At 44.9% G+C, this 12109-nt stretch overlaps 1 protein-coding gene across 1 annotated transcript in view; it reads left to right on the forward strand.

Annotated features, from left to right (window-relative positions):
• PCED1B (PC-esterase domain containing 1B) overlaps positions 1-10911 on the forward strand; it is a 141509-nt gene extending 130598 nt beyond the window's left edge. The window contains exon 4 of the mRNA XM_059682661.1: positions 9296-10911. Within this exon, the coding sequence (XP_059538644.1) occupies positions 9296-10654 (1359 nt within the window). The 3' untranslated portion in view covers positions 10655-10911. The remainder of the gene's footprint in view (positions 1-9295) is intronic.
• The last annotated feature ends 1198 nt before the right edge of the window (positions 10912-12109 follow it).

Raw genomic sequence — 12109 nt, forward strand, 5'->3', positions numbered from 1 at the left:
CAGTCGTGAAAAATAAAAATGACTCCATTTAAGCAGTTCAGAAGCAGAATTTATTTCCACTAACTTATAGCCAGTGTTTCAAGCATAAATTACACAGCAGCTCTCTGAAAATGCCGAGCAAGAAAATGCTGCCACCATTCCCACCGAGGACCGATACTTACCCTTAGGAAGAGCATTCAAAGGTCACAAGAGAAATATCTTAGGAATTCAGCCACAGTTTGTTGGGAGGATAAATGGGCGTCTAGAGAATTTAGAAGTGATAAGAGGCCCACACACACTGGCCTACTCCTGCCCCCCCCCCCCCCCCCACACACACACACACCACCTCCTTGGAACTTTATTGCACTTACCTGGGTATGTCTGGAACTCAGGAGACATGTCCTGGCTAGCTAAATTTATTGAACACTTAAAAACGTGGCAGACCTCATGCTGATGATTTTAGATCTGCTCATTTAACCCTCACCTCTTGAGAAATCCCTAGGGTAGTTCCCGTTTTGTGGAGGAGGAATCTGATGTGCTTAACCCGCCCAGGGGCTCAGGGGCTGGTGACTAGTGGAGCCGGATAGAAACCCCGGGGGCTGGCTGCAGGGCCCTCCCCCTCAGCCGCACTGCTTTAGGCCTCCGGTCGGAGCCATCTGCATACGAATGGTAATAGATAAGGGGACCACATATTTTGTTTGCATCTAAACTGGGATGTGAGGTGGAGGGGTGGGGGGACGGTATCTGTGATGCTGGGAAAACTAGGCTAAACCAGAACCGTTTGGCGCAAGCTGGGACGTGTGGCCACCTTATGGATGGGTGCTAGGAAAGTGGGTGAATTTACCGCGGGAAAGAATGCCGATGAAAAGAAGGAAGAAGTCGAACACTGGGCCTTGAGAAAGACCAACGTTTCGGGAAGTGCTGGAGAAGGAGAACTCACAGAGGATCCGGGAAGGTGGGCGAGGAGGGGAGGGTGGCAGACTCTCCAGCAGTTTTTCTGAGGGCAGTGATCGCCGGTGGTCCGGCCCCTGGAGCTGTGAATGCTGCGGATTCGACAAGGACCAAGAAATGGCCATTGAAAGGAGCAACAAGGAAATCAATGGTGACTCACTGACAAACATCTCTTTGGTTTGATGGACTTGGAAGCCAAATTAAAGTAAAAAAAAAAAAAAAGAGTGAGTGGGAGGTGAGGACCCAGGAGGCCGCCAGTGCAAACTACTCTTTTAAGTAAGAAGTGACCTTGAAGGGGAGGCCAAAGATAGGACTGTCCTGGAGGTGGAGTCCAAGAAGTTTCCTTTCTTTCTGGAAGAAAGATACTGGAATGTATCTAATGCGGCCGGCCGGAGCCAGGCTGAGGAGCCTGCAGGAGTGGAATGCATAATTACCCCTCTCCGGGGACATCTGGAGCAGCTCCCCAGGAGGCCTGCGGACGGCCACCTGAGCGCGGATTCCCGCTCCGTCTGAGGAGGTACCGCTCTGCCTCTGCGGGAGGGAGGCCGGTTTGGGGAGGGAACGGAGTGAGGTGCTTGCTGTCTGTAGACTCGGGTTTCCTCTCTGGAGTCCCAGCCGGGAGCGGTTCCCGTGGCCGAGGTTTCCCGGTGTTGAAGGCGCGGCAGGGCCTGTCCTTAGGCCCCCGATAGACGGTGCCGTGACCTCTTTTCATCTTCACTATTTGTCAGTGAGGTTGGTGATAGTACTCCTGTTCGATGCCAACGAAAACTGGCTCAGAATGTAGGGCAGCCGACCAAGGAGCACACAGCTGCTCAGGGCCAGAGTTCAAGCCCAACTCCAGTGTTTCCTGGAAGCGAAGCCAGGGCATTGCCTATTCTCTAACATTTATGTTGCCGAGTCAGAGGAAGGAAGTTAGCAAATGTAGTTTCCTTACTGGTTTAGACCAGTGGTTCTCAACCTCCCTAATGCCGTGACCCTTTAATACAGCTCCTCATGTTGTGATGACCCCCAATTTCATTGTTACAAATTGAACATAATTAAAGAATAGTGATTAATCACAAAACAATATGTAATTACATATGTGTTTTCCGATGGTCTTAGGGGACCCCTGTGAAAGGGTCGTTCGACCCCCAAAGGGGTCGCGACCCACAGGTTGAGAACCGCTGGTTTAGACCATAATGTGGACGTTTGTCATAAGCAGTACATGACCGATATCCTGTTGTTTATGTGAGTTGATTTGATTTTTTCATTTTAAGGAAGAAATCCTTTTGTTAGAAGTTTTTTTTTAATGGGGCTATTTTTAAAAATATATATATTTTTATTGATTTTTTACAGAGAGGAAGGGAGAGAGAGAGCCAGAAACATCGATGAGAGAGAAACATCGATCAGCCGCCTCCTGCACATCCCCTACTGGGGATGTGTCCGCAACCCAGGCACACGCCCTTGACCAGAACTGAACCCGGGACCCTCCAGTCCACAGGCCAACGCTCCATCCACTGAGCCAAGCCGGTTTCGGCTTAATGGGGCTATTTGATTCAAGGATGCATAGTTTTATCTTTTGTTTTTATAGGAGAAGTAACTTGCATATGAGGTCTTATGAACCCACTTCATTCATAAAGGATGCCTCCTGCATTTATTTCTATGGTCCATAAGGACATTTTAAAAAATTATAGATTGATTTGAGTGAGAGAAAGAGCGACAGTGAGTTGTTGTTTCACTTATTTATGCATTCATTGGTTGATTCTTGTATGTGCCCTGACGGGACCAGACCTGCAACCTTGGTGTATCAGGACGACACGCTGAGCTACCTAGTCTAGGCGAAACTTTTGTATTAGACTATTACTGTGGGAACAATATATTGCCTTAAGGATTTTTAGACTCTTAAAGTGTATAAAATTCTTTCGTTAATTTTTTTTTATTGCAAAAGCGTTAAAAATTTAAAACTGTAGACTGATAGGGGGATACAAATTGAATATGTCCATGATTCCTGCCTCTACAAGAAACACTTGTGGTTACATGCAGCCCAGTTTGAAGATCACTGCTGCAGTTTCAATTGTCCATTTATGTCATATATATCTGATATTTTAGGCATATTTTTATTGATTTCAGAGAGGCAGGGAAAGGAAGTGATAGAAACATCAATGATGAGAGAATCATTCATTGGCTGCTTCCTGCATGGCCCCCACTGGGGATCAAGCCCGAAACCCAATGGGGAATCGAACCATGATGACCTCCTGGTTCATAGGTTGAACCTCAACCACTGAGCCACACTGGCAGGGCTATAGCTGAGATTTTAGATGTGTTTGAGGACCGACTGATCAGCCAAGATAGAAATATGGGCCCTATGCTGGGGTAGGGCTGGGTAACTTAGGGGTGGGATAGAGGAACCATGATAGTTGTTGGAGGTGTGGGTCAGATTTGCAGAATGACAACCGTGGCAACCACAGATAGACACAGGTGTTCTCCAAATTTTTGCTGAATTACTTAATGGGCTGAAGAACTGAAGCCTGTTTTAGAGATGAGGTTATTGAGGGTAGAGGATTGAAATCTGTCTTTCCAATGGCTTTCGGAAAGTTTTTCTGTTGCATTATTTAACATGGTATCTCTCAGTACTTTTATGTATTTTTAAAAATTTGCTCCTAAAACCACTTTTTAAAATAGTAGGCCTGAATTATTTCCCCCATTTTCAGGTTATATAGAGGAGGGAATTTTCGCTGACTTGCCCCAAATCAACCCCCAAACCACAGGCCATTCATTAAGCTTTCCCAAAGAGCAGTTTGAATTGTTCACTACCTTTTTCTTCTGAAAACTTTATATGTGTGTCCCTGCATGGGTGTTAATCAGAGTACAAGGTGGTATCAGTTACACACGCCATCCTCGGGAATATTACGCAGGGTAAGTCTTATCTATGTCACACACACAGGGAGGTGGCTACCTAAGTGGTCAAGTCTCACCCTTAATATGTCACTCTAAGAGTTCACCCTAAAATTACAAACTTATAAGCTAGAAAATGATTACTACTGCAATATGACATGCAATTTAATGTCATAAATTTTACAAGTTTAAATTCCACTTAGAAAGCTGAGCAAATGCCAAGACATAGCTAAGTTGTAGAGTTAAGTTAATGAAAAATAATTATTTTCTTATTTGTGTCTTCTATTCTGTACAATTTAAGGGAATCTTGGAGAGTTCAAAGTATTGATTTCATCACCAAAAATGCAGTTGGAAGGAAATGAACTATTTATATTCCCAGTATAATACTTCATTAAGATGGTTAGTCCTATGGAAGAAACCTCTAAACTAGTTACAAGAACTTCCTACTACTAACCAATTGAAACAACATCCTAATTGTTGGTGATTACCTCTGTGATTTAAGACTTCGCTGCAGGGTCTCTGAAGCTACTGCCCCATTAAATGTCACTCTTCCTGTAATAAAGATCAATAAGAAAAGAAAAAAAATTAGCCTAATTTCTACAACACATTGATTAATGGAAAACAAATGCTATGTGTTTGGTTTGTAATAGTTATAAAGCAATAGTCAATAATTTACAAGCCATGGCATATGAAGCAATTAAAAAATTAATTATCCCCAGAAATCTAAGCAAGATACTTGAAAGTATTTATTACAGTAGCAGCCACTATTTTTTTAAAATATATTTCTTTATTGATTTCAGAGAGGAAGGGAGAAGGAGAGAGAGAGAGAGAGAGAGAGAGAGAGAGAGAGAGAGAACAACAATGACAAGAGAGAATCATCGATATGCTGCCTACTGCACGCCCCACACTTCGGACCGAGCCCGCAACCCAGGCATTCGCCCTTGGCCAGAACCGAACCCGGGACCCCTCAGTCCGCAGGCTGACACCCTATCCACTGAGCGAAGCCGGCTAGGGCTAGCAGCCACTATTAATGCATTTTTCTGTTAGAGCCTTATCCAAAAGCCAAATTTTACTTTGAAAACAGAAAATCATGGCACTGCTTATAATTATGACTTGAGGAATTACCATGAAACTCTTCAAAAACTGGTTTTCATTCAAATTGGAATCCCAGATTGCAATGATCATCGGTATACCTTCCCTCTCCCCCTTGACCTTTCTTACAGGCTTTGGTGCTTCATTTGCATGCATCAATTTTAGCTACTAGCCCCTTCTTTGACATGTTTACATGTCCATTTTCACACCACTCCTCTTGAGTGAAGAGACTGCATTTTTATACCTACTCCTTCCACCTAGCACAATATCTGGTTCTCAGTGATCCTTATTGAGTGAACGAATGCATGTATGAGTCACTCTATAACATAGGTACTGAAAGTAATTAGTGAGTTTAGCAAATTTGAAGCAAGAAGCCTGGGCTAAAAGACCATTGATCTGTTTTCAAATCCCTTTTTTGTTTCAGTTTTATAAGTAGAGCTTTGAAAGTGGAAGTAACCAACTGTTTTTAAGATGAGAGAGAGGATTTCGTCTCCAAATTATTCTACTTCACCCCTTCCCCTCAGAGAGTCCCCCCTCCTTTTTTTGATTGGTTTTGTTTTTAATGTTTGGCTTCTTAGCTGAAAGGATTCTTCCCCACAACAGTAGTTCTGCGGGTATCTGATTTGTTAATCCTGTTCCAGTTGTGACACTCTTTATCAAGAATTTCATGAATTTCCTTTTAGTTTTTGGCTTCTAACTGGAATGCTTCTTCCCAGTCATTTCCCCTCCCCTTTTCTACAGTCCTATCTGCATGTTCCACTGCAGAAGAACAATACATTCTTAGATGGGCATTTCTGCCTGGTTTTTGGCTCTGAGCCCTTGGAGCAGCATCTGGGTGGGTTACGTTCCCTGCTCAGGATACAGAGCAGCCCAGGAGTCTGTAGAATTTTGCTTTGGTTATTCTAAAACCCAGATCTTTTAATTTTTGCATGTCTCTTGTTTGAGATTATAGTATGGGATGAGAAAAATATACATTTAAAAAATATATATTTTTATTGATTCCAGAGAGGAAGGGAGGAGAGAGTGCTAGAAACATCAATGATGAAAGAAAATTTTGATCGGCTGTCTCCTGCATGCCCCGCACTGGAGATCAAGCCCACAACCTGGGCATGTGCCCTGACCGGGATTGAACCGTGACCTCCTGGTTCATAGGTCAATGCTCAACCACTGAGCCACTCTGGCCTTATTTACACTCCCTACCCTACTTCCACCCTCACTCCCCTTGCCCTCCCCCAACACACACACAGCTAAGTACACATGGACTATCTCTCCTGAGCTGGCAGAGTAAATGGTTGCCTGCCTATGCATGGAGCCATATCAAAAGACCTTCTCCTATCTCATCTCCCTGATATGAGCCAAGCTTTAGCATTCGGACTGACCTGCAGGGGGTTCTGATCAAAAGGAGGTCTCCTACTGAGACAGATTTGGGAGTCCGTGCGGTGGCATTAAGTCTTAGCTCCATCACGTCACATCACATCAATATCCTTCCCTATAAAAGGTGAATACTAAGAATTATCTTATAAATAGGATAACATTTGTTAAGTACTTAACATCCATTAATTTTGTTTTATTCAAAATCTTTTACTTGCATCTTCTCATTTGACCTTTACAGAACCCAGCTAGACATGCAGCAGAAAAACTATAATCCCCTTTTTACAGATGGTTAACCTGGTGTTCTGAAACTTTCTCAGTAATAATAGTAACTCTTATCGATGCTTACTGCTTGTCAGGCATTGTTCTAAACAGTACGTTTAATCCTCACATCAGATCTATGAAGTGGGTACTAAAAACTGGGAAAATTAAGGCAGAAAAGGGCTAAGTAACTTGCCTAAGGTTGGAGCCAGCAAATAGAAGAGTTGGGATTGAAACCTAGAGAGCTTGGCTTCAAAAACAGTGCTCTTCATCACTATACGATTTCCCACTGCTTTTTAAAGTAGTGGATTTGACTCACATCTGTGAGTCCAAGTCTAAGGCTCTTCACATCCTGAGAAAGAATCCATTAGAGTCTAGCGGTTCTCAACCTGTGGGTCGCGACCCCTTTGGGGGTTGAACAACCCCTTCACAGGGGTTGCCTAAGACCATCGGAAAACACATATAATTACATATTGTTTTTGTGATTAATCACTATGCTTTAATTATGTTCAATGTGTAACAATGAAAATACATCCTGCATATCAGATATTTACATTACGATTCATAACAGTAGCAAAATTACAGTTATGAAGTAGCAACGAAAATAATTTTATGGTTGATAGTCACCACCACATGAGGAACTGTATTAAAGGGTCGTGGCATTAGGAAGGTTGAGAACCACTGCATTAGACCATACAAGCAAAATAGCACTGAAGGAGACAGACTAGGTTATCAGATCTTCCAGCCTTGGGAAGAGAACTCTAATGGCTGGGGCTGATGTTCCATCCCCTAGGGCAGTGGTCGGCAAACTCATTAGTCAACAGAGCCAAATATCAACAGTACAGCGATTGAAATTTCTTTTGAGAGCCAAATTTTTTAAACTTAAACTATATAGGTAGGTACATTGTTATTAACTTAATTAGGGCACTCCTAAGGCTTAGGAAGAGCCACACTCAATGGGCCAAAGAGCCGCATGTGGCTCGAGAGCCGCAGTTTGCCGACCACGGTCTTAGGGCAACTCTTATGTTCTACCCATTTTCGTGGTTTTATTTTTGTACTTGTACCCATTTAAAACCACGAATAGTATAGCTTTTAAAAACCGAATGTGCCATTTAATAATAGCTATCCACCCACACCTATTAAAATGTTTGCTAATGCATAAAAGCCTACAAATACCACCTACGGTGGGTTTTAACAGGTTCTGTGTGAGTGGGTGATGCACTGGGTGCCATCTCCCTCCCCACCTGAGAGTTGTTAATAGTATTGATCTGTGTTTCTACCTTTTATTCATTAGTAGATATGGTTGTAAATGCCAGCTTGAAATAAACTTCATCCAAAGTTCTGAAGATGAATTTCACAACTTTTAACATTTTATTCAACGTGCTGGGGAGGAAAAACTAACTTCCTCAACCTCTGAGGTTGAATTTCCGGGGCCCTGTGATTAAGCTAACAAAAGACAGGTTAGCAGAAGAAAAGGCACACAGTTTTTATTAATATTTATGTGCACCAGAGTTCATAGAAAAGAAGAGAAACTCAAAGAAGCAGTTATATTCAGGGGCTTATAGACCATTTTAACCAAGGAAAAAGGGCTTGGACTTCAGGGGATGATGACTGTGGGGAAGTGACTAGTGTGAGAAATGGCTCACCTGTCCTAATTTCAAGTGATGGACTAGGAAACAGAAGCATGGCGAAGATGAGATTTTTAATAACATTCTCAAGATCAGGTGCCCATTTTACAGGATCACATGTAGGGCATGGACCATCGCCTATTTATTTGGACCCTCCTCCAGTTCCTCATTGGCTGAGAACTATTTGATCACCTATTTCCTAATAGGTCGCCTAGGGATTGCCGTCTCCCATTGGGTTATCTTAAAAAAATGGGGCTGGGGCCTTCTCTAGTCGCCTCTAGGATGCATGCTATCAGCCACGTGTACAGCTCTCCTCCTCTCTCCCCACCCCCATATCCTGTTTGCTCCGGGGAAATTGAGCAGCAGCCACCTGGCCACATGCTGTTCCTTTTCTATGAAGATAAATCAGAGGCATATTTCTGACACTAGGAAATATATGGAGAAACCACACCCGGCCTTCATTCTTCTCTCTTCTCTCTGGGTGGGGGAGGGGCACCTTCCTCAAAGGGGAATTTATACTCTGCTTTTAGGCAGATAAGGTGAGTGCAGAGAACTCTTGTGTCTGTTGATTCTTGTTGCCTTCAGCTCAAAATCATCCTTATGACATAGTGTCATGTTTTGCATACTTTCTTTCAATGTTATCTATGCGTATCTGTTTCCTACAGTTTCAGTGATGTGGGGCACACGTGGTCTGTAAATTCCTCAACATATCACACACATTCTCCATGTCCTTGCTTACTCACACTCATTATTTAGCCACTGTGGTTTGCCCATCCATTCTCCAGTTGTCAGACATCTGGGCTGCCTTCCCAGTGTCAGTTTGCACCTCCAGCAGAGGGAGGGCGGGGCGAGTTGGCCCCTCCTGGCTAGATGGAACCGGGGCCTTTAAACAGCCACAGGCAGTTCAGAGGTCAAGTCCCAAGCCTCAGCCAGGCCCAGCAGGGCTTCTGGCTCCAGGCTCCCTTCTTGCTCTCTCTCCCCACTCCCAGCCTTAAGGTGGTAAAGTCCCAGCCTTAAGGTGGTGGAGTTCCACCCTGTGGGTTTCCCAGGCCAAGACTTCATTCCTGGCCCCAGTCCTACCCACACAGGGGGCCTGCCCAAGGTGGGTTCCTCCCAGCTGCTCTCTCCTTCTGTCCTAGCTCTCTGCAGACCCACCTGCGTGCAAGAAAGGAGCTGGGCCACTGGACCTGGGCATCATGGCCCAGCTGCAGTCCTCTGAAGTGCAGCAGCTGCTCCACAACAAGTTCGTCGTCATCCTGGGAGACTCCATCCAGAGGTCTGTGTACAAGGACCTGGTGCTCCTGCTGCAGAAGGATTGCCTGCTCACTTTCGACCAGCTCAAGGTCAAGGGGGAGCTGAGCTTCGAGCAGGACAAACTGGTGGAAGGAGGCAAGAAGGATATCATGACCAACAGCACCGACTACCGCGAGGTCCGCGAGTTCTGCACCGGCCACCACCTGGTGCGCTTCTACTTCCTCACACGCGTGTACAATGAGTACGTCCGGGCCGTGCTGGAAGAGCTGCGGTCCCACGAGCACACCCCGGACCTGGTCATCATGAACTCCTGTCTCTGGGACATCTCCAGGTATGGGCAGGACTGCTTTAGCAGCTACCGGGCGAACCTGGAGAACCTGTTCCGGCACCTGGGTCAGGTGCTGCCAAAGTCATGCCTCCTGGTGTGGAACACGGCCATGCCCCTGGGCAGGAAGGTCACTGGGGGCTTCCTCCCGAAAGAGCAGCCGGCCATTTCCTCTGCCCGGATTAAAAAGGTGATCGAAGCCAACTTCTACAGCTATGTCGAGGCGAAGAACCACAATTTAGATGTGTTGGACTTGCATTTCCACTTCCGCCACGCGGAGATGCACCGGCACGGAGACGGGGTACATTGGAACCATCACGCGCACCGCCGCCTCTCCCAGCTGCTGCTGGCCCATGTGGCCGACGCTTGGGGTGTGGAGCTGCCTCACCGCCCTCCAGTGGGCCAGTGGTTCAAGTGTGACCCTGCAAGGGGCAGATCTAAACAGAGGCTTGAAAGGCAGTCCCAGAGCAGCAGAAACCTAAGGGCCTTACCCCCACCCGCATCGTTGCCTCCTCCCAGGCACAGCCCCCTGCTGCCACTCCCAGCTCCCCGCCCACCCCTGTCCCCACTCCTGCCCTCACCGCCTCTTCCCATTCCCTGTCACCCGGCCATGCACCCCCAGGTCTTGCTCTGTCCCCAAGATACCTATTTTTCCTCAGACCAACCTTTCCAGTCTGGTCAATTCTTCTTCAGCAATTTCCATTCTCCCCAGACAGGATTTGACTTAGGAAATGACTTTGTGTTTGATCCCCAGCCGCCAAGGGCCCCCTTCCCCACACCCTATTATCAGCAGCCGGCCCCTGTGGTTCATAGGGGTTTTCCCCGGAGTCTACCTCCTGGCCCTTATATGTCCTGGAGACAGGTGCCCAAACTTTACAGGAGGCAAGCCCAAGGCTACCCAGAGCCAAGGCCTCATTAGACTGACTTGTGCCTTTTTCCTCCTCATGGACATGGACTTGACAGATATCTGACCGCTGCCTAAACTGACCGATCTTGTTAACAGAAGCCGTTGATCCACATTGGACTTCTTTTAGTTCTTTGCTGTTACCTGTTGTTAGCTCTGGCCCCTTCCTCCATGCTCTGGGGGTGACCACGTGTTATTCCTGCCTCCCCACCCCCTGTTCTCTTTGTCTTTTTGTAAACAGAAAATTGAAATTAAAAAGTTGTTTCACAAAAGTAGTTGTGGGTTTTGTGTGTGTCGATATGTAATGGTGCCTCTTCCTTCCATTAAACAATTAGCTTTGTAAGAGCAAAGGGGATATCTGCTGAATGAATGGTCATGGCATCTTAATAAACTGCTCAACGTGAATTTGCCTAAATAATCCTGATTGTTTCCATGAAATGGATTTGGGTATAAATGAACTAACTTTTTGTGATCCTATTTTCCAGAGTTCTTAAAGAATCATTGTATTTTAGAACTGGGGAACTAAAGACATAAAATGTAACTACCATTTACAAACAAGGAAACTGAGGCCAGAAAGGTGAGTTAATTGTTCTAGATCACATAGGAAATCACTCCTCTACTGGCCTTTCCTAGTTTATACTGGTTTCCAGTATAGATTATATTAACGTTCAAACTACAGGACTGGTTTATATCAAACCAAGAAGGAATGTTTACCAAACATGGTTCGTCTATGAAAATCAAGGCAGAAAACCCCCTATAGCTCTATAATCAGAAGTTTAGTAATTAGATGTGCAATGAACTATGTATGTAAACTAGAGTGAATGGCATGTTTGTGACTATGATTTCTTTTTTTTTTTTTAATATATTTTATTAATTTTTCACAGAGAGGAAGGGAGAGGTACAGAGAGCTAGAAACATCGATGAGAGAGAAACATCGATCAGCTGCCTCCTGCACATCTCCTACTGGGGATGTGCCCGCAACCCAGGTACATGCCCTTGACCGGAATCAAACCTGGGACCTTTCAGTCCGCAGGCCAACGCTCTATCCACTGAGCCAAACCGGTTTCGGCGACTATGATTTCTTGAATGGTCTTGAATTTTGGACTTGAAAAAATTAGGAAAATGTTGCTATCAATGAGATTTTATATTAAATAAAAATATGAGTTGGAAGGGACTGTTAAGTGGACAACTGACAAAAGGCCATGGCATCTCCTGTTTTGTAGGAATGTTAATCACGGAGAGTATTTAAATGGTAGGCCTTTTGTTACACTAGATTAGTGAAATGTGAATACCTGATAAGCTAGTCAAAATAGTATTGTCCCAATAATCAGCATACCGATTATTGACTTTGACTGGCGTATAGGTCCTCAATTGAACCATTCCTAAATTTTTTTAAAATATATTTTTATTGATTTCAGAGAGGAAGGAGGAGGAGAAAGAGAGAGAGAGATCAGTGATGAAAGAGGATCA

Source organism: Myotis daubentonii, chromosome 2, assembly GCF_963259705.1.
Source record: "Myotis daubentonii chromosome 2, mMyoDau2.1, whole genome shotgun sequence".
Lineage (NCBI taxonomy): Eukaryota > Metazoa > Chordata > Mammalia > Chiroptera > Vespertilionidae > Myotis > Myotis daubentonii.